Genomic DNA, 27519 nt, shown 5'->3' with positions numbered 1-27519 from the left:
GGACAATCAAACAGGACAATTGAATCTTGATTCGACCCCATTGCCTTCCACATTTATGTCGAATCGCGCGGTGAGATATATATCATTTTTATCGAAATTTATATCTTATTTATGTAACATACATACATACATACATGATATCTTTAAAAAAAAAAAAAAAAAAATTAGACACATTTCTCATCGAAAAATAAATCGGTAAATTAGAGAAAAAAAAGAGAGATATTTCCGAGGGGTGAGATGTCCAATTGAGGAGGAACGACAGACAGCTTCTTCCGCAGACCAAATCGATTTAACGTTAGCTCTGTTCCGGTTCCACTTTTCCGCCGGTTGCGCGCGGCGAAGGAAGAAGGCGCACAGCGGCGATATAAAGTGGGTGGATGATGTGAATAGGATATGTTGTGAGCGCTTCGGTTGAGTATTGTTGATTGAACAATGGCGTCTGGCTTGTACCTCGCTGAGGGTATCCCAGAAGGCAGCTGACATTTTCTGACCGCGACGAAGAAATAGCTTCGCCCGCCAAGGGGCGAGTAATAAATTTTATCGATATGATATCAATATAAATTGTAGGAGAAAAAAACATTTACATTTTTAGTAATTTATCAAATTGATGAAACATTCGAAAAATTTTTTGAATATAAAATAAAAGAAAAAAAGAAGAGAGCAGACATTTCTATAATTTTAAAAAATTTCCACAAACATGCACACATGTGAGAGTCGCTGTATTATAAAAAAAAAAAATTATATATATATATATAAATTATTGTAAAAAAACATGATTGAAAGCTGCGTTTTTATATACAATTTAAACAATTTCTTGTCAATGTCATAAATAATTCAAAGGCTTAGAAAGTGTACAAGCATTTTGCATATACAGATAAATTGTTATAATATTGCTTATTCTCTATATCTTTATTAATCATATATTTTATACCCAATTAAAATAGCCGTAAAGCTGCTGTCAGTTTTGTGGTCATAATGATGCTCTGTTCATAGGCAGTAAGACTGCTTCATTCTTTTATAAGATCGTCTACATAATTATGTACGCAAACATCAGCCAGTGGCTGGCCTTCGAATTGAAGACGCTTCCTCGAGGGACTCTCGAGTTCCTCAATTATAATGTTCTATCGCATGCTTAACGATCCTGAACCTGATGAGGCTTTTTACTTCTTTCTTACAGCGATGAAAAGTCAAAACAATTATGATAAAGTTTAGATGCTGAGAATTCAATGAGCTTGTATTTCTCCTGAGATAATTTTATAAATTATTCTCCGCCGAGTTGTATTTGTTACATGTTTTGCTACACCATAGAAAAGCTTTATGTTTTGCCAATTCGTCTTCTTGCACAGCTGTGTCGCTTTCGCATGACCAGCGTGCAATGAACGCGCATCGGAATCTATTGAAAGCACCTTCAGCGGACAATTTAGGCATCTGGGACCATCTCGATTCTGTTCGCGCGTCCTGCTGTTTACAATTGACACCTGGTAAACATATGCCAAATTCCGCTTTTCATTTTCAATTGCTCCGACACGCGGTTTTCTTTTATCGATTTTTCAGTTTAACGGTTCGCGATGGTGATCGCGACACGTAAATGGATTTGTCTCTCGGAATTATGTGTACGCGGAAATAACATTCTTTCTCTTATCGTTCATGCAAAGTATTTAAAATTTATATAAATTATTAAAAATAAATATTTTGTTATAATTTAAATAAATATTGTTACACCGCTCACCGTTACACCGTTCAAACACTGGCAAATGTATATGTAAATTGAATTATAAATCAATTTACAAATTTTCGCATATAGTTTTGAAAAAATGATTTAAAAAGTTAAGTAGTTACGATAATGATGAATTTATTTTAATTGCTAATTATTTACAAAAAGTATTATTACAAATTTTGTTATCAGCATGATATCGTAATTAGAATCTAACATAATTTTTACATGTTTTTATTAAGGAAATTTATTAATTCCTCGATTGACATGTGAATAATGAAAATAGTGAAAATTTCTATGCGCAACGAGCAAAATGCCGGAGGGTTAAAGTTAAAAAAAGGCGAGGAACATCTGGCGCTAGGATGGCTCCCCCCCCCCTCCCCGTTTGATAAACTATATCGGAATGTCAGAGGGAGGAAAGGGGGGTACGAATATATTTGAATAAACCAAAGGTGGTTTGCACACACACACACGCGCTTTGCAGCATGCGTTCGTTACCTTTTCAATCCCGGTCAACCCTGCAATCCAATAAAACCAGCTGAACTTTTGGTTTTCAACCCACTCAAGTTTCCATGGATATCTCTTAATACTTTTGATTACATACAACGTGAATACAATTTGAAGGATTTATGAAAAGAGCACGGGGGGGGGGGGGGGGGAGCGAGCGAAGACTGTATCTGTACAGAAAATCTTTTCCGCGAATTGTTTTTTTCTTTGAACTTTACTTTACATTACTACATACTACATATGTATATTTATTCCTGTTACAGTGCATTTAGAATTTTAAGTGCAAAACTTGAAATCAATTTTCTTCTTTTCCGAGACAAGAGTTATAACTAAAAGGCGTTTGGATCGCGTTAAAGTTTCTTCTCCGCGCGTGTCGTTTTACTGGGATTTAATGTTTCTACGATCCCGCGCTCGACGATTGCTTCGTGAATACGCAATGAGAGATGTTCTTCCTTACGGAATAAGATTCCAAGAGAGATGGACAGAGAGACGAAACACTCGAGGTGACTCAACCTAACCGCGTTCTTTGTGCGAGTGACGATCCTGAGGTAATGAACTTTGTTTAAACGATCGCTTAGTAAACTCCGCACGAACGGACGCGTAGCACGTGCCGACTCCTCCCGCTCGGCGTGTTTTTTCCTCGCGATACACGTATACACGGTGAGTCAATGGACCAGAATTCCTATGCGTTTTCAATTTAACGACAATTTAATCCTTTTGTCCCATTAAACACACGTTGATTTCATTTTTTAATTAAATAACAGAAATAGGCATATTAGAATATTTCCTCCATTTCACTTCGTATTACTTCAAACGTTTACAAGCCTTAATATACCTATTATATTTTTTCCTTTTAAACAAAATTATCGACAATAACAATGAATTATGGGATCAGATGTTTTCTCATATGTAGAATACGTAGATACGGGTTTTGCAATGATCAATAAAAACCGATACAGAGAAAAAAAAAAAACCGTCAATTTCCCCCGTCAATTTGTGGGAAAAATTAACTATCGTGTAAATTTCAAATCTTTATCGATCTGTACAATGGACACAGGTGCGAGAATGATATTGAAAGTGAACAACGACGTATATGTGCTCGCCAATAGAGAGTGATTAATCTTGCGAGTCGCCAGTTATAAGCCGGCGAGAATGAAAAAAACAGACGTCGCTTTTTAAAACGAGAATGAAAAATCTCCAGCTTTTTATCGCGATAAGAAAGTAAGGGAGAAAATAAAAATACGAATTTTCTTGAGAATTACAAGTCCTCTTCAATTAAATACAATAGTATCGTTCGTTGTCAATTCGGTATTATAATCTTTGCGAAAAAGTTTAGATAACTTAGCTCCTTTCAAATTCACATAAGAGGATCACCTTTTTTTTATTCACATAAATTCCATCGTTATACAATGCAATCAGACACTTGCTTTGCTTACTACTCAGCGGTCTGTAAACAGAGCCTATAACGAGATCGCTTACCTATATCAGGTGGACGATAACTGGACAGCATAAACGTTCCCGTTTTAGCGTTAATCGCGTTCTTACTCACCTGTCGGATTCGCGTTCACGGACTCAATTCCCATTAATGGCATGGCCGATCGGTTGTTTTTGACACGAATCCCCGAATCGCTGGAAAAGAAAAAAAAGCCGGTGAGCCAGTAGTATCTCGTTACAAAATATTATTAAAATATATTCGTGCATAATAATTTCATCATATTTATTATTCATGGCTTATAATAAAATATCCATGAATAAATATGATGAAATTATCCGTATAGATAATTACTCGTGAAACAATTTCTTCGATAATTTCGAACGATTTGGATAATATATAATTAATATAATTCCAATTTTTATCTAAACTTTTTTTTATAAACAAACGAAATGTGCTAATTAGGTGTTTAGGTTTTTTAGACTAAACGAACTAAACGAAATTCTCTAAAGGCGTCTCGGAGCATGCAAAAACGGTTCTCCATTTTGTAGATAAAGAAAGGGAATTCGCGTGCCTCGATGTCGCGTCGCTTATCTTCGCGACGATCTGCATCGGGCATGCAATTAATTCACGAAGGAATCTCCTTCTTTTTTCCTTTTGCTTACGTACAAGGAAACTCAAGCGGTGGAATTCTGTCAATGGAATCGAGGCCGATGCAAGGTGCATCCTCCTCCCTTTCTCGTCTCATGTGCGTGCGTCTCGTAAGATGCATGTGCACGCACACGCTCGCGGTACGACGGGCACGCGTACGCACCTGCCACGCATCCTTTTTCACGCAGCCTTTGTCAAGGAGCACACTCGCCGCGCTAGCGGGAAGAAAGTTCTTCCGCGCCACGCAAAATAGCCGAGAGGGATTAAACAGTGGTGGAAACGCGATCCACACCGCGGGTAAGAGTTTATTCATAATTGAGGAAGCAACATTGAACGTTTGAGAAAATGTGCGGCGCGTAACCGAGAAAAGAGCGCTTTAATTAGAAAGTTTATGTGTGAAAGCTTATACACATTGTACGGTCAGTAAACACAAGGGAATAAGATATAATAACTGTAATAATGCTAATTTCTTTTGTAATAATGACTCTGTTGTAATAACGTTAATTTCTGCTACTGATAATCAATCGTTGCGTGGTGTAGTAAAGAGTAACGTACAATGATTTTAAAAATTATCAACCTATGAATAAAGAAAATAGCGGTTCGGAGTTGAATCTCTAGAAAGTTTTATTTTGATAGCCCGGAAACTCATCCGCTCCGTAGTTTCTCAGGTGAGGTCTTTTTACCTGCTCCGGTGATTTAAACTCGAGGACAGATATTGCGTCCTCTCCCCCCTTCCCCGAAAAAATGTTCCGTCAGCTTTTTAGGTAAAACAGAAAAGCTGCCGTTCAAAGGGATACGTTCTGTACCGTCGTGTCTTACGAAATCTATAATATCGAGAAATTTACTTAATATCTTTTCATATATTGACATTCGTCACGTTCGCATACTTGCAATATTTATTAGATATTGATTCTCCGGAGATTTGAATATCAATTTTTGGCAAGATGACGAATTACGATGGACGGGAAAAAAAAAAGAGAGAAAAAAAACCTAAGTATAAAAGAAATTTTGCTCTTCAACTTGCTTCGCTTCGAAATTATTTTGCGCGGCGATGTAATTTTTCACGCACGTGCTGAGATTTCTGAAGACTAATTTTGAATAGTAGACTCGATGAATGCAACCTTACCTGCATCCAGCTTCATTTTGTGTTTTTCGGCAAAGACGCCGATCTTGTCCTTTCGCATCACGCCCTGTGATTTTCAGTAGACGTGAAGTCCATACAAAAGATTTTTGACTATACGAAGCGATTTAGAAAGCTATTATCGAACAGGCATGTTGTAGGTCCACCAGCGACTTCCAAGTTTTGTTTTCGTCCTATGGCAATGACAAAAGCCAAGAGTTTCGACCAGCTGCGAGAAAAGAAAATCGACGCAATGTAGCGTGAAATGTAGGTGCATCCGTTATCTCAAAACTTGCCAAATTTCCTTCAATTTTTAATTAGAACTGCCCGTCTTATCTATATTTCAAAATAATGGTCGATTAAAATTACAAATTATAGGACAGAGTGAATTAAAATCAGGCTTTCTCGCACAAAAATCGATTCTGAGCTTCGAGAGGAGGATTTTTTACAAGCACCTGTTCTTCCCGGCATTTTTTCAAGATGGGGGGGGGGGAGGGAGTTCGTCTTCATCTTTTAAGATCTCGAACATCTGCTTTGCGTAACTACGCCAGAACGCGCGTAGTGAATGAACTACACCTTCTGGGATCATACAAAAAAATCATTTCCGAAAAAGAATTCAGAATTCTAATTCGTTTCTATTTCCTGCACTTAACAACCTAAAAGAGAATCGCTTGACGTATTGAATATGAAAATCGACGAAAAATGAGCGAAAAAAAGTTTGTTTTTAATTTTTAGCACTATTTACGTAAGTTAACGTACGATTTCGGAAAAATATTGCTCACGTCTTAATCGATAAATTTGATCAAAAAGAAAAAAAAAACAGAACTTTTTTCATTATTCGCGACGCGCAAGCCAGGTGCGTTGGATCAGTCGCTCAACAACAACGAAGCTATACATATGCCGTTCACTTGTGGCTATTATTGTAACTATTGCGAGGCACGCACGTGCTCGCTTTTCCGTGCGGTTATTGGAATGTTACATTTTTTTTTTTAACAGACGTTACACCGATGATCACGCGAACTGCACTCGGACTTCCTGGCGTAAAGCGGACGGCATGACCATATTACTCTTTTCGACGACGTTTCCTGGATGTCGTGTGGCCTGAATGAATTGGTTCAAACATCGTCGTCTGAATCATTCGCGAGAAACGAGACAAAGCTCAAGAATTTTTATTATTACGTCCGTTTCTTTCAAAATGTCTGCAGTTACCAGATATAGTTCAACATTTTTGCCAAGTAAATGATAAAAGGAATTAAAAATTTTTATATACGAAGAATTATATTATTATTGCAATAAAATCTCTTCATATACACATATACACGGAAAGAATCATCTTTTAAAAAGCAGCCTATTTTCCTACATATTTTCCTGTAATGCACTTTTTCTTCGCGATATGGAATTTGAAGGGCCCGAAAAAAAAAAAAAAAAAAAAAAAAAAAAGTTGGCGCTCGTAAAAGTGAGAAATGTCATTAGAATACAGAGATAAGTAAGCGACGAGAGATGTATCACAGATAGATCATCATCATATACTGTTGGTTGGGCAAATTACTTTTGGCACAGCCTATGCTTTGGTCTGCACAGCGGGCGGCGATAAGCGGTCTATTTGAGCAACGAGATAATGGTCTCCTTTGTCGCTACCAAAAAGCCGATTACGTCGTGATTGTCTCTTAACAGTCGTCCGTATCTCTCGCGCGCTTTTCTCGCGGCTTGCTTACTCCCATTTGCAAACGCCTTTTAAACTCGCTCAACAAACCGTCGTATTACTTACTTTTCGTACAGTGTTCGTACAATGCTGTTTCTTACGACACTGTTCTATCTCTGCCCGTTTATTTAGCACCGCCTAATTTATAATGCGCTTACGAGTGCGCTATATATGTGTTTTTAAACCTTTAGTCCCGAGATGATGCCGCCCTTATCAGCCTTATGCAACATAATCGTCCTTATTTCACGATGCGCTTCCTATTCCTTAATTTCAATTCGTCGATTTGGTCAGTCATTTGTTGAAATTTTATCAGCGAATATCCGATCGAAAACAGCGAGCCGCTGTTATTATAAAGAAGAGAGAAGAGTCTGTTTTATCATGTATCGAGTATTACATAGCATCGAAAGTTTCCTGGCATCGCCGGACAGGTGCACCTAGGTATTGTCCGCGGCAATGAGAGACCGGGCATTTCGTCGTCTCGAATGATATGGTGACAGCTGAAGGATCATTACGCGACACACAGAGGATAACGCCCGTATGCAGCTGCCGGCACATGTGTTTAATTGTACCGTCAATAAAATAAAACGCTGTTTCTAGGGTTGCTCGCATTTTGCAGAGATATCTACGCGTGTTGGGGAAAAAAATCAATATTAAATCTGAATCGCTGATACCCGAGGCAAATATCTATCTCATTTTCTTAAAAGAGTAATAATTTAAATAAAATTAAAAATTTTTTCTTTCCAACACAAATTAATTTATGTAAAAAAAGAATTATTTTTATATATGTTATATTGTTAATCTTCAAAATTAGTTGTCCATCGAAAGAATTAAATAAATTAATAATATAAATGAGATTTATACAAGTTACTTATATATGTAGATAATATATAAAGAGCGATTATTCTTACTTTTCTAGCAATATTCTCTCAATGATATTAAGCAACATACTTTCTTTATAATATCACGTACATGTGCACTACAATGTGCACCGACAAATTGAGTGATAATAGGATGATTGTGGTACAATGAGGTCAACTTGGTCTAGAGATCCGTGTCTTCAGAGCCGTGCCTCTAAAAGCGCACAGCGTGTCAAAGCACATATTGTGCTTTTATATTTGTAATATTGTCACGTGTGTGCGAGTTATAAAAGTGAAAAGAAAAAAGAATATCGTTTCAAAATATATAAAATATAATATTAATATAAATATTTAAATTTAATTTTGTCTATTACTTCTCTAAGTATAATAATTACTCTTCTCTAGTTTCACGAGTTGTAATATCAATTTGTAAAATTAATATTGCATTCCCTAAAACGCAAGAAAAAGCAAGTAAACCGCGTCTGCCTTCTTTCGTTATTTTAAAACTTGAATGAAATGAGAACTGGCTCGTAACTTTTCCGAAAACTACTTACTTTCGAACGTACAAAAGGCTGAATTATGAATGGCACTGAAATAAATACTATCAAGCGTTGCATACACTACTTTTTACAAGAGATTGTGCATAATACCCTAAATTTATCGCACTCTATCGCACTCTATCGCACGAATGGACTGCCTTTCAGACGCATTGTTGATTCGACGCGGGAGTCAATTCCGCTTAAGAGTTGCCAAGCGTATCTCCGTTTCCTCGCTCGAAGCAATCGAGACCTTCTTGTCGACCGTTGTGTTTCATTATTTGACACTACGCTCACACCAAGCTAGTTAAAGATGGATTGCAAGTCTCAGAATCTTGTTACGTCAAATTCGTCATCCGCATAATATTCGATGGCTCCCATAATTTGCGTGCAATCTTTTCATTACATGCGTCAATGTCGAAACAACTTGAAACAATGATTATACAACGGTAAGGAATTTACCACAACAGACGACGAGAAGTGAATGACCGTCGCGAGAGATACATTTGCGTTGGAAACTTGAGATTGGTCGATCGAAATATTGCGGTCGCGAGATCAGCTGCGTCGAGAGAAAATCGAGAGCTACGGGGGAGGAGGTTAGCAACCGTTGGAGGATCCCCGTCCCTTCTCCATCGGGGATGTCGTGTATATATATGTGTGTGTGTGTGTGTGTGTGTGTGTAGTAATCCGAGCCGACAATACACTTCTGAAATCTTCCCTCTCCGCCTCCTATATTTTCACGAGGGCGAGGGAGAACGACGCGCGCACGCGCCAGTCTCTCCGACTTCCTGCCATCCGCCTTGCTTCCGCTATTTCACATTATGTTATATACATACGGGTCGCCGCGCCGCTGACATCCTCGCCGCTGGGAATCCCTATAAGGAAACGCATCTGCGCCGCGATCCGAGCGATTTCGCCTTCGCCGCCGTTGCTTGCGAGGGGCACGGGGCACACGTCGCGCGAATGTCGAGACGACGTGGCAGACAGATGCTGGACCGAGCAACCCCTTATTCGGCGCTACGGAAAGAAACGAATGTAGAAAAACACTCGCCCTTGCTCGCCCCCTTTTAAGTTTGTTGTCTCATTGCTTACTAAAAATCAGAAAATTAAATGCCATTGCGAAAAGAGAGGCAAACTCATATTTTTCTTTTATACAAATTTTTATATAAAGAAGAGAGAGAGAGAGAGAGAGAGAGAGAGAGAGAGAGAGAACAAATTTTTTTTTTTTTTTTTTTTTTTTTTCGCAGATATGAATCTAATTTTTTTTTATGCTAAATTTAAGCACTTTTGCGGGAACGTCGAGTAAATTATATATTACGCATTTCTTCGAGCGTTCTCCAAAACGTATCGCCGGTCGGATTTTAAGTTCCGTGAACGTGGCGAGTGAGCTACCGAGGCGTGTCTCCGTTTCCTCGAGGTTGTGGCCGGATTTGCGAGGCTTTACATTTACCCGCGAAACCGTAGAGGGTAAACGTAAGTTACATCAACATTCACTTGCGCGTCGAAAAATTCTCAACACAAAGGATATATTATAATTTTATTATATCTCGTTTTAGAAGAATTTTAAATCAAATATATAGAGATATGCAAAATTGTGTTGCCGTTATTTAACTTTATAATCACTTATGCATATATATCACAAGATTTAAATTTATCTACATTAAATACAATATATTATACCGACGATATAAATGTAAAAATTGACTTTTTTTTTTTTTATGCAAACAACGGGGGGCGGGGGGGAATACATCTTAAATTGTTGTTTTTTTTTTTTTTTTTTTTTTTTAATGTTGCTTTCAGTAAAACTCCTTTTCGCACTCGCGTCCTGAAATTCACGCGTCTATGCGTGCGCGGTCAACGAGGTGCATTATCATCATCGTACAGCGACGTGCAAAGAAACGCGTGCGCGCACGCGTGCATATAAATAACCGCATACGGGCCGAGTGCGTGCGCGTGTACTGGTCGTTCACGTGCAGGAAACAATGTGCGCGGTTTTCACATGTGCGTGTGCCTACGTATAGCGGGGATGTAATGAGATACGAGCGGGGAATTAATTGAAGGAGCGCCGTAAGAAGTTCTTTCGGCCGTCTCATAATTATTTTCTCTTACTGCGTCGTAATTAGATGGTTAAATCGTTCGTCACTTAAATGAATAAAAGGTATATAAATATAAAGGATTTTGTATCTATCGAAACGATCATGGCGTGTACTAATTAAACCTAGATACATACATTATCTTATTTTTATTATATTTAATTAAAATATATATTTATACATTATATTTATATTTATATTATATTTAAAAAATTGTATATATTTATAAATATAATAATATATTTCTAAAATCTATTTATATAAAGTATCTTTTATTTTTATTATATTTAAATAAAATTATATTTCTTCATGTATTTTAATTTTAAACAAAAGTTTCCGAGATTTAAGACGCTTCAAGTTCCCGACTTTAAGTCTAATATTAATCGTTTGAGTTTGATGAATGAATCCGAGGCGAACAAACAGCGGCCGTTACTATACGCGTGTAATCGCAATAGGCACGCCGGTGTCGACGAAAAGGATGTGCGAAAGGAAGCCGCAGCCACGGTGCCGTGGGCATATTTCCCATCTTACGAAAGAGAAAGAGAGAGAGAGAGAGAGAGAAACTCGCATTCTCTCTCTCTCTCTCTCTCTCTCTCTCTCTCTCTTTCTCTCTCCTTTTCTTACTCCCGCACGCATATATAATACCATACGGATGCACGAATGAATAAAATGTCTGCATGACACGCACACGCGCGGCGGAGGAACGGTGCGTGGAAACCGCGCGGCGTGACAAACCTCTTTTCGTCGAGGTAATCGTACTCGCGTAGGTGCCGTAGGTCTGTTTGATTTGACTCTTGCGTGCTCGCCTATTTACTCTTGACTAGATATACGCGCCGAGGACGTATTTTACGTCTCGCACAAAGTATCAAGACCGCAAAGCAGAATCCCATTGACGTGCGTCCTGACTTTACGTCCTGTGGCATTTGACGTTTCTTCTCGTTATCCGCTAGAACTATGATGAATGATGTTGATAAAACGGCGTTATTGTGTCACTGTTGAGACTATTGTATTTTATGCAGGCAATTTTCTTGATCTTTCTTCGCGCAATATTTTCTCTTTTTCTCTTTTGCTTAATATTTCTACACAATTATTTTACGAGCAAGTGTCGATTAAGTTACGATATATTTTTTTTTTTTTTTTTCGGTAAGTAACGACGAAAAAAAAAAAACAAAACAAAAAGTGACTGCAGTTCTTATCCGATCTGTTATAACGGCCATTGCGCTCGTACTTTGCAAGGGTGCATAATATATCGAGTGCACCTTGCGTTGATACCGCAACCTGTTGGTTCCATGCGAAAATCGAGTTACCGATGATGGGGTCGCGCAGAATACAAGTCATTTAACGGCACAAAGCGAAATGGGGCGAGAGATGTGAACGAGGTCATCGATATGAAGGGTTAGGTTACACTTTACTCGGACATGTATATTTAGCAGCATCATAATTATTCTTTTCTACCTAACTCGGTTTTTTTTTTTTTTTTTTTCATATATATTAGATAGTTTAATTCAACAGTGTAATTAATTAATATACCATAATTTAATTCAACTTTACATTATGTGATTAATATTTTTGTCGCGCACACATGTTAAGGGAACAGGAAAGAAAAATTGTTGGAATTCTCGCGTGTATCCACTCTTGTATCGATCGTCGAGACTTTGATTTCACCTCGCCAACTCGATACAGATCCAATTCCCTCTGACCATAATGACGTTTCTTTTCGCGCATAAATCGATTTGGTGTCTCCTTCGCGCGAATTAAATTTCGTCCTACAGGAAAAAATATTAATAGCGATGCGTCTCTCTCTCTCTCTCTCTCTCTCTCTCTCTCTCTCTCTCTCTCTCTCTCTCTCTTTCTCTGTGGACTTTTCTTTTTTATATATTCTCTCCTATAATTCGTCCTATAATTTGTCCAGTCGTTAATTTAGTCGCTGTTAAAAAATATTTTTTTCAATGTTGTATTAATACAAATCTATTCTATATCATCTCTAAAAGAGCCCGCATGAAAATTAAATGAAACGGGCATACAATTTTGAATGAATTTAAAGTCCAGCGGATTGAAGATATATATGGGTACCTGTATAAATTTCTTTCGCCACGAATATCGTTTTTCCACTTTTTTATTGTCATTATATAATTTGTAATTTGTGACGATCTCGATCTGTACCGTCATGGGATGAGAGATGCATGTCGAGTCTCATGGAAATACGATCTTTCTTTGGATATGCTCCGAGTCGTGAATCGGAAACTGAAAAGCAACCGTGATTATTGCTGCGAGCTCTCATTGACTTACTGTTATAAATAAATATCTAAAGATAAATTAAAAATAAAATATTTAATTATAAAAATATTCTAGAGATACTCTACAATAAATCAATCATTGATATGGTACAGTTAAACGACGACAGTACAGTTTCAACATTTTAAGTTTCCGATTAGACGACGACGACGTGCTGTGTTAAACTACATTCTTATTTAAATTAAATTAATTAACGCAATTGGATGCTTTCGCTTATTAATTTCAACTGATAGAATAGAATAGAATAAAATGATGAGCAAGAGAATGCCGACTGGTCCTGAAGATGGAGAAATTAACGAGGAGAAGTCTCTATCATCTAATCGACGATAACTATGTATATATCTAACCCCAGGCGGCGATGTATCCCCGTGCTGGTGTTGCACGTCAGGGCGACCGGGTGCATCGCGGCCAGGTAAGGGGCAGCTGTCCACCAGGTGCCAGTTACCCCTCCATGTTTTTCCACCACCTTGAAACCGGTGGGGATCGGCGCGGTATCATTGGACGCCGGCTCGCGCGCGTTGCAGCAATACTCTCGCGCTCCGCGATAGAAAACAGTCAGTCGTCCCAGGGCGCTCGACGGGAGACGCAGGCGATTCGCGATCCATGCGCCACTCGTTGTCGTGACACGCGGTCCTCTACGCAGTCTCTCTCCCTCTCTTGTCTGGATTTAACATTAATATATTGTGATTCGGACAACCGTCAGAACGTTATTTCGGCGAGTTATTTAAAACGATATTCTCGGAACAAGAAACGAATATCAAGTCACGTTTCATTTCTGACGTCTCGTTTCATTCGTCGTCGTTTTTCTTTTTCTCGTCGGAATCTCTTTGCGCTCTGGAACCTCACATAGCTTTTCATGATAGTCGAGCAAAGTGGTGTCAAAGAAAAGGAAGGAATAATTTCACCTTCAGAATCAGTGTCGAAAAGTGCGATTCGTCAGTGAGTCCGTCGTACTTTAATACTCCATCGTCCTGCTGTTTCTCTCTATCTTCTTTTTTTTTTTTTTTTTTTTATCTCTCCGTCTCTCTCTCTCTCTCTCTCTCTCTCTCTCTCTCTCTCTCTCTCTCTGTATACACCTCATCGCGGGTTTTCGCGTCTGACTCTTTCGAGAGCAGCACGACTACATTTATGGGGGTGTCCGGAGAGTGCGTGGTCAAGGGCAGCAAAAGCAGCCACCCCTGTCACTGCTGTAGTCACGTCGGCAGCTCCGGCGCGAGCGTGCAACAGCAGCAGCAGCAGCAGCAGCAACCCGGCAGCGAACCGTATCATCAGCATCATCATCAGCATCACCATCATCACCATCATCATCATCATCACGGCAAGCACGCACCAGCGAGCGCGTCGCCGCAGCACAACAACAGCGGCGACAACAATATCCTGGCACCTTTGCGTAGCAAGATGAAAGTGCTCAAGAAGCTCAAGCGCAAGATGGGTTTAGGTGAGCCACACCTCCATCTCTTCTTCTTATTGTCTCTGTGACATTTTCCGGTCATCGCACGACTGACCATGCGATTACCGATCGATCGATCGGTCGGTCGATCGATCGATCGATCGATCGATTTTGTCGGTCAATGACGTTCGGCAAGATCTCCTTTAACATTGATGAAACAGAAAATATTTTGTGCTTGTGTGTTGCACATAGATATATTAATTTCCATTTTTATATTTCATATATCTTGTGCCCATCTACGCAAACTTTAATTTTTAGAATTTAATCGAGACAATATTGATTTCCGCGAGTCTATTGAATACGGAATATTTTAACTATACTGGTATAATAATGGCTCACCCTGTATATCGCGAAAACTCTTGCCAAAGTGATCTGCTTTCAAATCGATATTGTAAAATTGAATTCACCGATCTCTCCGATGAATATTGTGGATAGAATGGAGCAGCATCGAACTCTCATCATCGAAGAACGATTCTCTAAACTCTAGAACGGCGATACAACGAGCGAGAAACACAATTTTGGCTTTTATTTCCTGCGGTCCATCGGCGGTTTATCGCACCGTAAGTCCAATAATAATTGTTGACGACGCATCTACTGCCCTTAACTTTCCGCTACATTTTGTGGAAAAGTAGCCAAACTATCAGTTTTCTAGCGCGGTATTTAAAAAAGATACTTGTAGAGTAGCGAGTAGCTTTTAATAGAATTTTTTTCATCGCTTTTTCTCAATACTCGCTCGGATTAAATTAAACTTGTGTCGATAAATTTTGGAAAATCCTTATAAAAAAAAAAAAAAAATAATAATAATAATAATAATAAGTCTCATACCATGCGATAAAGAAACTGTTTATCTTGATAAACAAAACGAAATATTTTTTACGAAAGATTTGTAATTCGAGAAATTATAATTGATATTAAATATATTACTAACTTCCTGAGATACTAATAAATCAATAATTTGCGATCGATACACAAGGCTGAAACAATGCAACAGAAATGGATTGAAAAGCACTGGCTGTACAACAAAGGGACGTCATTTCCTCCCGGTTGTCCCGGTTTCAGAGCCGTATTATCACGCTCATTTCCATTGCCATTTGGTAAAAGCTCATTTTGTGGGGAGCTTAGTCTATGTATCGGTGACCGACTTTTCCTTCAATGGTTGATTCGTTGGATTTCGCAAGGGAGTCGGGAATAAGAGGATATCATTTCTCATTGGCCTACTCCTCTCTGCCTCGCGGCATTCTTATCGCGATATCCTTCCTCCGGTGATCCTCATTTCCATCTGTTGTAGCATTGTCGACGACAATGTTCTCGCAAAGTAACTGGAAAGTCTCCCTCAGCCTCTTGGTTCACGCGACTTTTGTCCTCGATATCCTTTTCATCTTTCATATCGTATCTTATCACGATGAATTTCGTGTGTCATGATGACCGAGCGACGAAAGCAAACGCCGCCCAAGATGTTTCTGCTCGTTAATCTTTATTTCTGTGCGTGCGAGATTCTAATCTCTCAAGTAAGATTAAATAAACCACAAATTGAAAAAAATGAGAAATTTATTTTAAAAAATATTACGTATAATTATACAGCTCAATATTATTACATGATAACAGATATAATATTTATAATATTAACATGTATGATAATTGGATTTGGAGAAGTATGCGTAATATTTTTCTACGTAATACGATTCTACTAAAAGGTTTTTGTTTGAATTTATGCTCTCATTCATCTAAATTCCACTGTAATCTGATGACCGAGTTCTTTAGGGGCTACTTCTCAATAGCCGTATAAAAGAGAAGATTTGTAGCATTCAGTTCTAGAAGTTACTAGAAGACAAAGCGTCGGTTGTTGCTGATTGAAATGGAGGTTAAAGGCGAATAGGCTTTTCCTTGCGCGATGAATTTTACGCGTTAATGACTTTTCTCCACCGGGAGGTTTCAAGAGACCAACGCAATGCGAACCCTTTGTGGGAGGGCTTTGAACCGTTAAAGATTTGTGAAAGGAGTACAGAGATACGCGTTGCTAAGACATTTTATGTTCGAGGTGATAAAGCGAAATAATATTTCTTCGAAATAATATATCAATTATAATAAAACTTTACTTTACAAAACTATTAATTAATTCGATTCTATTTTATAAAACTATTTTGTAATACATCTCTTTAATCATTTTTTAGAAACAAGAAAATTATTACAATTCTGAATAAAACGGTTTCATGTTTTATTAATCAATAATATTAATTAAATAAATAAACAATGTAATATTACAATATTTTGCAATCACATTTCGATTCAATAAAATATCTTTCACTTTTCTTTCTTTCTCTCTCTTTTTTTTTATTTTTTTTTTTTTTTTTTTTATCAGAATGAATTGGAGCGAACAGCTGATATTGCCGTCTTTTAGAATTATTATTTTCCTTTCCCGTTTTGCATTGCAAAACTCGGTTCAGCTGATAGGAATATTAAAAAAAAAAAAAAGAAATAAAATATACCAAGTATTTCGTTTTTCATGTATACCGCATCACGGAATACGGGAGTTTGACACGTCGAAAGAAAAAAGAAAAAAAGAGGAAAACATTCCCAATGCAAGTACTTTGAGTACTTTGTATGTTTTTTGTCGCGATTATCGCGGCGGAATAAGCGAAACGAAGAAAGTAACTGGTCGTGATGCTTGTAGGATACCACTCTTTGCTCCTCTTCCTCTGCTTCTTATCTTTTTCCCATCTTTTTGCGGCTTGGTGAATCATTCGCTTCTCGGTTGCAGAGATTCTCAGCCTCTTTACTTTCTCATCTTCGTCGTAACTCTTTTTTTCTCTCTTAATGGCCGCAGTTGAAATATTGCACTTCTTCCTCTTTCCGCATCGTTTCTAATCAGTTTTTCTTATCAACGTTTGTAATCAATTTTTCTTTCGATTTCGCGTTTTTTTCTATTTTGTCCGTAATCAAGATATATTGACTGTCAATAAAATAGAAAGAGATTCTTAATTTCCAAAAATTTCGTCTAAAAATAATTTCGGAAAGTAGCAGATGTTACGACTGGGCTAAAATTGATTTACTCGTTCGAGGAAAGATCTCTTTCTTCATCTCGCGACCGATCTGAGTCATTGACGGTGCGATCGGTGACGCATTAAGCTGCTGGCCGTGACGAAATGTTATTGCAATCTAAATTGCAATCTAGATTGCATAATGTTACACCCGGTCGATACAAACAATCCACTACCTGCGTCAGTTGTAATTAAAATTTCTGTAAGTTTCATTTTGTTCGCTTTCATTGAGCTTGCAATTTAATTATTACAATATTTTTTAATCTACAAATAAATTAAAAAGAAATCAATTCTCATTGTATTTTATTTAAATTATACTTAATAAGAGAATGTTGATCGAAATATTTAATTTATATTGCCTTCAAAATGCAACGAATAAATTATTTTTGAATTAAATTATTGTGAAAGACAGTATAATTTTTTGTTTTTTTTTGTTTGTTTGTTTTTTTTTTTTTTTTTTCGTTGTATAAATAATTTATCAAGAATTATATCTAAATTTGTAGAAAGCTGATTGAGAATTTTATTAAAGCAATTACTCTGAATCTCCTCTGGGATTTCGCTAATCACGTACTTGGAAATGAAATTTCTTGCGGTCTTTGCGTGTCTCTGGGCGAGTGGTTTACATCTTGTAGAAGAAGATTCAACCTACCGAGGGGCGATCACTGACCGTCCTCACTGACTCTGCAATCTCACACACCTATCCACCCACTTTCCGCTTCGCGTGTGACGTCAGAGAGAGCCGCGGACGAAACCCGTCTTTGTTCCCACAAGCATTTCGCGAACCGGTTTGCGGTTCCGCGTAGTATTGCCGGTCAGCTGGTCGGACCGTTTAATCGAGGAATTCTCCGTCTATTTTAAGGGTTCGGCGGCTATCCTCAGGACAGTGCCTCCAAACAGTCCCTTTGACGAAGCGTTTATTTATTCTTCTTATAAGATGACGTCCAGCGACTAAAGTATTTAAATTAATAGTTTATCGCCGACGCGCGTGTGTGTTAAGTGCGTTGGAATTTGTCTGCTTATCGTGCGTTTTATCTCGACAGGATTTCCGCGTAAATAAATATAAACATCGCGCAGGACGATCTGAGAACAAAGTTGATTTTATAAAGTCAGATAAAATGTTTATTTATTTATGTTTTAAGGGGATATAGGTATCGGGATTTTATCTTTATCTTTGATAACTTTCTTCCTGCAATCATACTTTTTCATGTTGACCGAATACTTTCCGCAAAGATAATTTCACCGGGTATCGCCCGCAACTTCCGTCTGGCGGAAGCGTGCGGATTTGAGAACGGAAGTCTTCGTCGACGACATAATACTCGAGAGTCTTGCTTTGCTGAATCGACTTTTTCTTCGACACAGCAATGTCCACAACAATGACATCATATAACGGTATATATAGAATATCGTGTATTCCGCTTCATCAATGTATATTCTATACTTTACATACTTTATATTTGTGTATTCTATGTCTCTCGTCCTTGTCTTCGACAACAATCGCGTACATTAAGCGCAACGAGATCCGCTATTTTTCCTCGCGAGTCCTCGAGCATTCGCCGCGCGTCGCTTCGCGAGGGGATCATATCTCACGATACGAAAGTGGAACTTTACGGAAGCAAGGTGCGTGAACATCCCGTTCTTATAGCTACCGGAAGTAACTACCGTGGTCTTAATGGCACGGTCTCGTAAGCAAACTCGCGCGTCTATCGCCACGTGCTCGGCTGCGTGAAAAATTCGTAAAGCCAGCCTGCCGTGACGTGGCTTTGACTTGACCCCACACTCTCGTCTCATCGCGTACGTAACGTGACGCAATTGAAAAATATTCTCTCGTACGTGACAAATATGACGCCGCGTCATCAAGCTCGTCTCTCTACATGCGAATTAATCATAACGAGAGGATTTATAAACATGTATTTTTTTTTCTTACCAATTTCGACTAGTGCAGAATAATCTTCTTTGATCCGCGCTCGTATTTATATGTTATATATAGTTATGAGCAGACATTCTTGCAAGTTGCTTCTATATACTCGATTTATCTACACAGTCGAGTCGAAAAAAAAAAAAAAAAAAAAAAAAAAAAAATCGGAGTAACTGCCGAACATCTGTCGTCGAGTCAAGTGCTTCCAGAAGATGCGATCCAGGATATGAGCGAGAACAGTTTTCGAGGAGCTCATTTGCTAAGCGTTAGCCGCCGCGCCGCCACTGCTTCCACGTAATTAATGCTCGAGTGACAAGACTGGACTTTTATAAACTGCCATCGATTAAAAAATATTTCGAGCTTTTCGAGAGAGAAAAGTAAGCGCGAAGACACCGATTTAAATCACATCAAGTTAATTGTTAAACGTATAATTTCGTTGAACCTTCTTTTTCCAACAGCAATGTTTTTTAATGTTTTTTTTTTTTTTTTTATTAATGAATTCGTGAAATAAATATTTCCCTGTGATAAAACTGTAATTAAAGGAGAAATTAAACTTTTTATGGAAATAATATGAGACTGAGATTTATTGGATATAAGTTGCTCGAGTTAGAAGGGAGAACCGCGTGAAGAAGAGTTGTCAGTACGATCTTCGCGCGTGTTCTATGCATAAATCTTCCAACTACGCAGCGAGACGTACTAACGATGCGTTTTCCTTCGAGTGATCCTGAATACGCCACGAGCTACGGAGGGGGCCCCTCGTCGAGATTTATCGGAGCTGCCTTTTTAAGGCTTCCTCTTTCTCCACGGATGTGCTCTACTGCACCCAAGTGCATTCGCCGTGCTTTTAATGGGGCGAAGACGACGAGACACCGTCGGCGCGAAGCCATTTTTTCATTCGCGAACATTTGTCCGGCAGCTCCCGGGCTGCTTCTTCTTCTTCTTCTTCTTCTTCTTCTCGCCCCGATTCGCGTAGCTCCTTACTTATTGTTAGAGAACTCTCGTCGAACCGTTTTATCGCTCTCGGCACGTACCCGATACTTGTTAATTGCTGTAGAAACTGGAACTAAAGACCGGAACTGGAAGTAGCGAGAACTAAGGTACAGCTGCGCTCGAGTAGTGTTAAAAATAGGACTGCAACGAGAGCTAAGAACTTTGGCTTTGAACTTAAAATACGGACAAAAGCTGCATAAATGAAGAACAAAGAGATAAACTATTTTCGGAAAACCAAGAAATTCTCCCGACACGTAAAACTATCGCTTCGAACGTACACGTGTTTGTTTTACTTAATCTTTTCTTATCTTTCTTTACTTTCATTGTGTGCTGATACAAATGCGCGATGATTCATTTTTCCAATCAAAATTGTAGGCTTGTCGTTAGTTATATTCAACGATGATTCTCTCGGCCCTCGCTCTGAGACTGACTTTTTCCAGAGACAAGAGAGAGGGAAAGAGAGAAGAAGTCCCCTAGAGCCCTTCACTTGCATAGTACACATATTACTCCTGGGAGTCGAGAGCCGCCTCTAGACTTTAATGGAACAAATGTTGCGAAACCACACCCTTATTCTCGAGCCATCCCGAGGACTTTAATACCGTTGCAACTTTGGCAATGATGGTTTCGCAGAATTTGTCGAGTGTTTTTCGATCAAGTATTTATAATTCCTCGATAATTTAATCTGAACATTTTCTCGGGAAAGGGTACACAATCTCGTCTATTTAAAATTTTTAAATTTCTCGAAACAGAGAGTTCTTTCTGTCGCGATAACAAACGTTTGATAATAAAAATTTCTTCCTCAAACGCATCATACGCAATAATTGTGCAAATCGATATTACATCATTGGGAATAAATTCTCCGGAATGCGTTTAATAAAGCGATCCTCGTCGTTAAACTTTCGCCGCGTGCATTTGCCCTCCGGTATATACTCTAATCGCCGGAAGTTGGCTGATCCTCAATTCCACAATTTCTCGCTGCGTGTGATAAAGGCAACCTCACCGCCCACGAATGAAACGCATCGCGAGGAGATAGTCGTATATGTGTAAAAAAAAAAGAAAAAAAAAAAAAAAAAAAAAAAAGAAAGAAAAGTCCAACGCGATCGGCCCACGCACAATTCGCGCGACGTGGCGCCACAACGAGCGAGTCAATGACTGAATGAACGGACGAGATGATTTAATTGTCGAGTGTCAGAGTTCACCTCTCGTCGACGTCGTCGATTGTCGTCGTCTGATCAGTGCCTCTCATCCTCTCCACCCACGCGGCCAACACACACACACACAGGAAGTTCGCGGCTGACCCCCGCGATTGAATTCAATTAACGCAAACGACACGTTCGCGAGAACTTTTTACATTTAATTACTCGGCCGATTTGTATAAAGATATATGTATATTACGACAGCGTAGGCCCTCGTGAGAGAGTTGTCGCGATCGTGGGAGGCAAACGATCGGGATTCAAACAGGAAATTGCGCATAATTCTATTTAATTATAATTATTATCAGATTTAATTGAATTCCGAGTATTCGCGAGATAATTGATATTTGCAATATTTCGATTTCGCATAGCGAGCTGTCGAGCAACGGCGGGTGAATTTATCTGTCTGCGATCGCGACTTCTTCGAAAGCCACATGGCGCGTCGATGATCCGCAAAAGTACCGGTTTTACGTGATAAACCAAACCGCCGGTGTTGTTTACAACGCTGTGTGTTAAACGGCCGCCGACGACGGAAACGACCGGCGTTTGTCGGCACATGGTTAAACTCTCCGTGACTTTTAGTCGCTTTTCCCGTCGTGATTTACAACGCGGCACAACTTGGAGCCACCAAGTTTTCAGGCATTGCCGAAAATTTCGCAATACACCCGGCGGCTGGAATCAAAATCACTGAATCGTATATCATTAAATATAATCTGCATCAAATGCCTTTCAACTGAAAGCGTTTATTCGATCGCGGTAACTAATGAGGTCATCGTAAACTTACGAGTTTGCATTGTAATTTTACAGTACTTTAGTAATACGAGAGAGAGAGAGAGAGAGAGAGAGAGAGAGAGAGAGAGAGAGAGAGAGAGAGAGAGAGAGAGAGAGAGGGGGAGGGAATGGAGATTTTAGTTATAATATTGACAAATTATTTGTGCAGAAATTCAAAAAAAATAAATTGAATAAAAATTCGCAATTGTTGTTTCTCTGAGAGATATTTGAAACGTTCGTTCCGCTTTCTTTCACGCAAATTTGCGAAAACAATCAGCGGATTCTAAAGTAGCAATTATCGAGAGGAAGCGGAGGCTGTTCCTTATCGGAGCTCTCCTCCGCACGCTAATTTGCTTCTAATTTAACATCGACGGCATCCCGAGGCGATACTGATGATCGCACTTTAACGAGCCTCTCCCACGCGACATTCCTGCCTTCCAGACATTGTCTCAATTCCAGCGGGAGAAAATCATCCAGTTTCTCCTCGCGTGTACGAACTTTAGATTAGCCGAGATTTCACCATAATAAATAGTTTTACAATATGCAAAATCGAAGCGAGACGCGTTCTAATCGAAATCAGGACGAGCATCATCGTATCTCGAGGCATAAAAAAAAGAAAAATCATTCTGTCGAGACGGCTATAACGGCAGAACGAGTGGGTTTTTCCGTTTCATCTGTCACGGTTGAGTGCCACGATACGTCGCCGACCTCTGGTGTAAACTCAGAAAGCACACCGACGACGACGACGACGACGACGACGACGACGACGACGACGACGACGACGACGACGACGACGACGACGACGACGACGACGACGACGACGACGACGGCGGCGGCGGCGATGGACGTGTCAACGAGAGCAACCGGAGCGGATGAATTGAAGACGCCGAGGTCATTGCCTTTAATCCTTTTCTCGGCCAATTACAACATCTTTCTCTCCATAATTTGGTGTAATTCGCCACCCTTTGCATTGGCGTTGCAAGGATTCATCGCGAAAGAAGAAAACAAGACAAAGACCTTAGAATGTACGTGTATTAATTGTCGCTCTTTTATAGTGTGGGAATTTGCATGTGAATTCCCACAGACTTTGGTGGAGTCTTGGACGGATATTTTTTTGTCGAAGGGGAGGATCGAGTCCTCGGGAAGGAAACAGGAAGGAAGGTAATGCGGGAATCGCAACGAGGGGAAGCCGACGATGGTGCAACCGGTGGCTTCCCTTCGGGATGTTAGGAGCAGATGGACCGTGAAACGTTATCGTAGTAAGAGCATTACGCGATTAAGGGCTTGGTTCCTGTCGAGCCAGGACCATTTTATAGAAGCATCGTCTTGTGCGCGATATATTTAATAAATTTGTTTAATTAGCTTATTCAATCGTATATACACAAACACAAATATTTTCAACAAAATTATGCCCAAAGTTATTTTAAAAATTCGGAAAATCGTACACGTGAAAATTAATCGGGCAAACGCCGTCGAGAGATTCGTTTGATTTTGAGCTCGCCGCTTTCAGCTGAAAATCGCTCCAAGCTTTTAGTAGAGTTGCGTATATAGTGCGTACAGAGCTTGCATATCGCTATCAACCCCCCCCTGACAACAGCCAGTCTGGCTGTGTCGGCGACGGGATCGATAGAGCTTCTATTGCGATATCAACGCTCAAACCCCATAGGCGCGTATGGTGACGACAGCAGCCAGGATAGTGGGGGAGTCCTGCGTCGCAGAGAGCCACCCCTCTCGCTCTTATGGAAATTCTATATATATATATATATATATATATATATATATATATATATATATATGTATATAAAAAGAAATGCGCGCGTAGCAACCGTTCAATCTCGCTGATTCATGCCAGACGACTAACGATTTCATTTTGCAACTTTGCATTCCCCCACCATGCGCCGCACGCATTTCTTTATTAATTTGATTTTTATTTCGATCACTTTTATATTTTACATTTAATCTAATCTGAGAAATGATTTAACTCTACGTCAACAAATATACGATCATAATTCTAATCCGGTGATTAAGTGTTAGAGAGCGTATAATCCCGTAATATTTGACACACTGTTTGAGCTACCCTTAATCGAGTGAAAACGTAACATAGGCGATCAAATATGCTAATGTCCCATGAAAAGCATCGGAGGGTAAAAATTCGCATTCAGGATACGCATAAATCTTTCTCTCATTCATCTTTTCCCATCAAAAATTCGCCTCGCGTCTCTTTTAAGCGAAATAAAATACCGATCGCTCGTTCTTCTTCACTGCTGTCAACGAATAGACGTACATAGGTCCAAGCGTAGACCAGATACGGCTTCCTCAGGATCATCGATTGGTTTTCAGGATACGAACTGGATCCACGAGGGAGGGTGCCGGAATTCAAAAAGTTAGGGTCCTTTTGTATTTTCCCCTCCGTCCTAGTCCTTTTTTAGCCTCGTTCTTTTGGTCGACGAGAGGGCCTACGCCAATGCCGACGCTGGCTGGCTTCGTCGGGGCCAGGTGGTGCGCAACCGTTGCTACGGCATGCATCCCCAAAGCCGTGTGTTCCGCTCTTACGAGCAGCTGCAGCTGTGACATATACAGCAACGCGTATTTGCGTGCGCGCGCGCGCGTACTGCGTTGCGTTGCGTTGCGTTGCGTGTCCTTTCTTAGCTACTTAAGAGTCGCGCGCGAAAACTCTCGTTTTAATACCTGAGAAATATGTATTCATTATTTCTGCTGTCGGAAAGATACATATCGAGAGATACATGTTTAATAGCCTTCAACATCAAGAAGTTGATTTTTAATTGGCCGACTGTGACGTCGAGCTTTATGTCAGTTCTTGGTAATTGAGGAAGATTTTTAATTACGTAAGAGAATGAAATCGAATTGAGAATAATTTCTAACTTTTAATTTTTAATTCGAGAATTGGAGAATAAATTTTACAACTTTATAAATTATGCAATTTCGTAATAGTCTTGAATCATATTGAAACTGTAAGAATTCCTGCAAGTAAAAATTATCAAAGAATATTTTGATATTAAAAAAAAATTATCATCGTATAAATATTAGATTTCTGTTAATCCCTAAGTGTCATATCGGTTTCAACAGAGAACTTCTTATCATCCGTTCGTCTTTCGTTAATATCGACAGATAAGACGACGCCTTATCGCAAGGTGAGAGATCCTCCAGATATATCTGCCTTTCCGTTCGAGAGGTTCGAATGCTTCGGCTGCCATGCACAATTTACTAGAAAGCGCGCTTGTGTGCGTGTGTACCGACAGACCGGCACACAAACACACATAATGACAGCAGGGAGTTGGTCGGGGCAGCAAGCAACATAGCAGATGGGGAGTTTGCTTCTGCAAGCCAGTCGTTGTAGCGGCGTGGTTCAAGCTGCCCGCCTTTTCCCGGCAACTCCCGCTTGTAAATCCGCTCGTTTTCTCTTCCTCATCTTTCTCTTTTCCTATATGTCGTTTTTCTTTTTCGATCCGGAAAATCGGGAGGGTGAGATCTGGAAGACAATGTGACCGTGCGCGTGCCATCTTTCCACCCTTCACCATCCTTCCTTCACCCTCCTCCTCCCTTCGTCGGATCTGGAATAGTGTTGAAGATCCCTAAACGATGAGGATCGATCGATCGTCTAGCTGTTTACAATCTTGTGAGTACTTCGAATCTTTTTGTCTCGAGCTTGTGTTGAATAAATTGCATTTTTTTTTTATTATTATTTCTACCGTTGGAATCGCCGAATAATTTATTATAAAAGAAAAAAAAAAATATATATATATAATTTTATTTAATAACTTATCGCGTCTTTTACATATTTCATTTATTATCTTTTGTAATGTTACGCAGAAAAGAAGTTATAGTCATCTTCAACAATTAGTTTGCCAGATCTTCTCCCGCTCCGATATATCCTAAAAACTGTGATTAATTTTGAAAATTTGTTTATCGAAAAATTCGTAATCTTTTACGTAATCTCGACGTCGTTTTCTTTTCACGCGGAAATAAAAATACGTTTCTTACTGGTTCTTAACGGTTCTAATACTGGTGTTTTATAATTTCCATCGTCGTATTCTAAGATTGGAGATGTCTTTGTCTTGCTCTAACAATAAGATCGAGATGTCTTTGTCCTGTCAACGGGCGAGACGACCATTGACAGTCAATAGCGCCACCAGAGTGGCACGATTACGCTTGTCGGCACACGTTCTCGGTGAGTACAAAAACGCATTCGTTCTCCTTCGAATCTTCCCTTCCATTAACCCCTCCCCGCCCCCCCCCCCCTCGCTCTCTAAACTCCCCCGTTGAGAATCAGCTGCTGTTTCCGCGCTACCAAAACAGTCTCACACAACACTGTATCTCTTAAGAGTCCCCCATTCCTATATTTACATATATGATAAATATTTAATTATATCATATATTAATTAAATTTATAAAATTTCACAAATATATATGTAAAGTTTTGAAAAAATTTATGTATATCGAGTATATATTAAAGATGAAATTAATTTCTTGTAATAGAGCAATATTAATATCGAAATTCAGAAAGTTCATTATGAAAAAATTGAAAGAATATTAATTATTATTCAATTTGCAACATTAATCTAATACTATATATAATTATTGAAATATATTAATACGCAGATGCAAAATAACTACCAGGACTGAAATATTCTCATCGACGATTAGTCGCTTATAAATACGAAATTATCGAAAGGCTTACGTCAACACTGGCTATCTAACCGCTTCCAGTCTATTATTCCACTTGAACGGTCGCTTCCTTAACCGGTTTGTGCTCGGAATTAGCGCACGGGGCACGAACTCTGCTTAACGATGAGCGCGACATATGTCTTTCTTTGTCGTAGAAGGAAGCAGAATTTCATTAACGCGACCCCGCGTGAGTCATCGGGATGTTGTGGACAGTTTGCGACAGTTGACGCAACTCATTCTTTCTCGTAGTGTACGTAGGGAACGAGGCGCGCAAGAAGCTAGCAAGAAAGTCTCTTCCTGTCGTTTTATTCGCGGAATTTCACCGCGTAATTTCCGCGTACGGATCGAACAGCGAATACGCCTAAAACCGTTAAACGCAATTGCACCGCGTGCGAGATACCATATATTTCTATGGACTTTCCGTATCTAATTAAATGCGAGCACGCTACGAAGCAGCCAAGGCAACCCTGAATTATCCAATGTACTTGTTTCTTTACTTTCATCGTCCATCACGATTATCCTGCGCGTAGTCCGATCGCTCAACCATACTTGGCTTATTAGCCCGAGTT

At 39.3% G+C, this 27519-nt stretch overlaps 3 protein-coding genes across 10 annotated transcripts in view; 1 reads left to right on the top strand and 2 right to left on the bottom strand.

The window, feature by feature from the left end:
• Positions 1-27519, bottom strand: part of LOC140675408 (uncharacterized) — a 150105-nt gene that overhangs the window by 1912 nt on the left and 120674 nt on the right. Inside the window, exons 3-4 of one of the 3 annotated variants that reach the window (XM_072909867.1) lie at positions 3771-3850; positions 782-3681 (exon numbers count right to left, since the gene is read on the bottom strand). In XM_072909867.1, coding sequence (XP_072765968.1) covers positions 3563-3681; positions 3771-3850 — 199 coding nt within the window. In that variant the 3' untranslated portion in view covers positions 782-3562. Of the gene's footprint in view, positions 1-781; positions 3851-27519 lie in introns of those variants that run through there. The other 2 variants (XM_072909866.1, XR_012048391.1) reach the window with 2 other exon arrangements.
• The window catches only part of Neur (E3 ubiquitin-protein ligase neur), a 56944-nt gene that overhangs the window by 15705 nt on the left and 13720 nt on the right, over positions 1-27519 (top strand). Inside the window, exon 1 of one of the 6 annotated variants that reach the window (XM_072909844.1) lies at positions 12469-14345. The exons of 2 other annotated variants lie outside the window; for them this stretch is intronic. In XM_072909844.1, coding sequence (XP_072765945.1) covers positions 14036-14345 — 310 coding nt within the window. In that variant the 5' untranslated portion in view covers positions 12469-14035. Of the gene's footprint in view, positions 1-12468; positions 14346-23082; positions 23290-25302; positions 25902-25973; positions 26454-27519 lie in introns of those variants that run through there. 3 more of the 6 variants (XM_072909845.1, XM_072909850.1, XM_072909846.1) reach the window with 3 other exon arrangements.
• Positions 24155-25803, bottom strand: LOC140675310 (uncharacterized). Its single transcript, XM_072909673.1, is given in 5 exon segments — positions 24155-24916; positions 25523-25565; positions 25567-25609; positions 25611-25663; positions 25783-25803. Coding segments are annotated over 5 exon segments (387 nt in total). The 3' UTR covers positions 24155-24689.

This window comes from Anoplolepis gracilipes, chromosome 17 (genome assembly GCF_047496725.1).
Source record: "Anoplolepis gracilipes chromosome 17, ASM4749672v1, whole genome shotgun sequence".
In the NCBI taxonomy this organism is placed as follows: domain Eukaryota; kingdom Metazoa; phylum Arthropoda; class Insecta; order Hymenoptera; family Formicidae; genus Anoplolepis; species Anoplolepis gracilipes.
The sequence above is the reverse complement of the archived record's forward strand: the minus strand, read 5'-3'. Positions and strand labels throughout refer to the sequence as shown.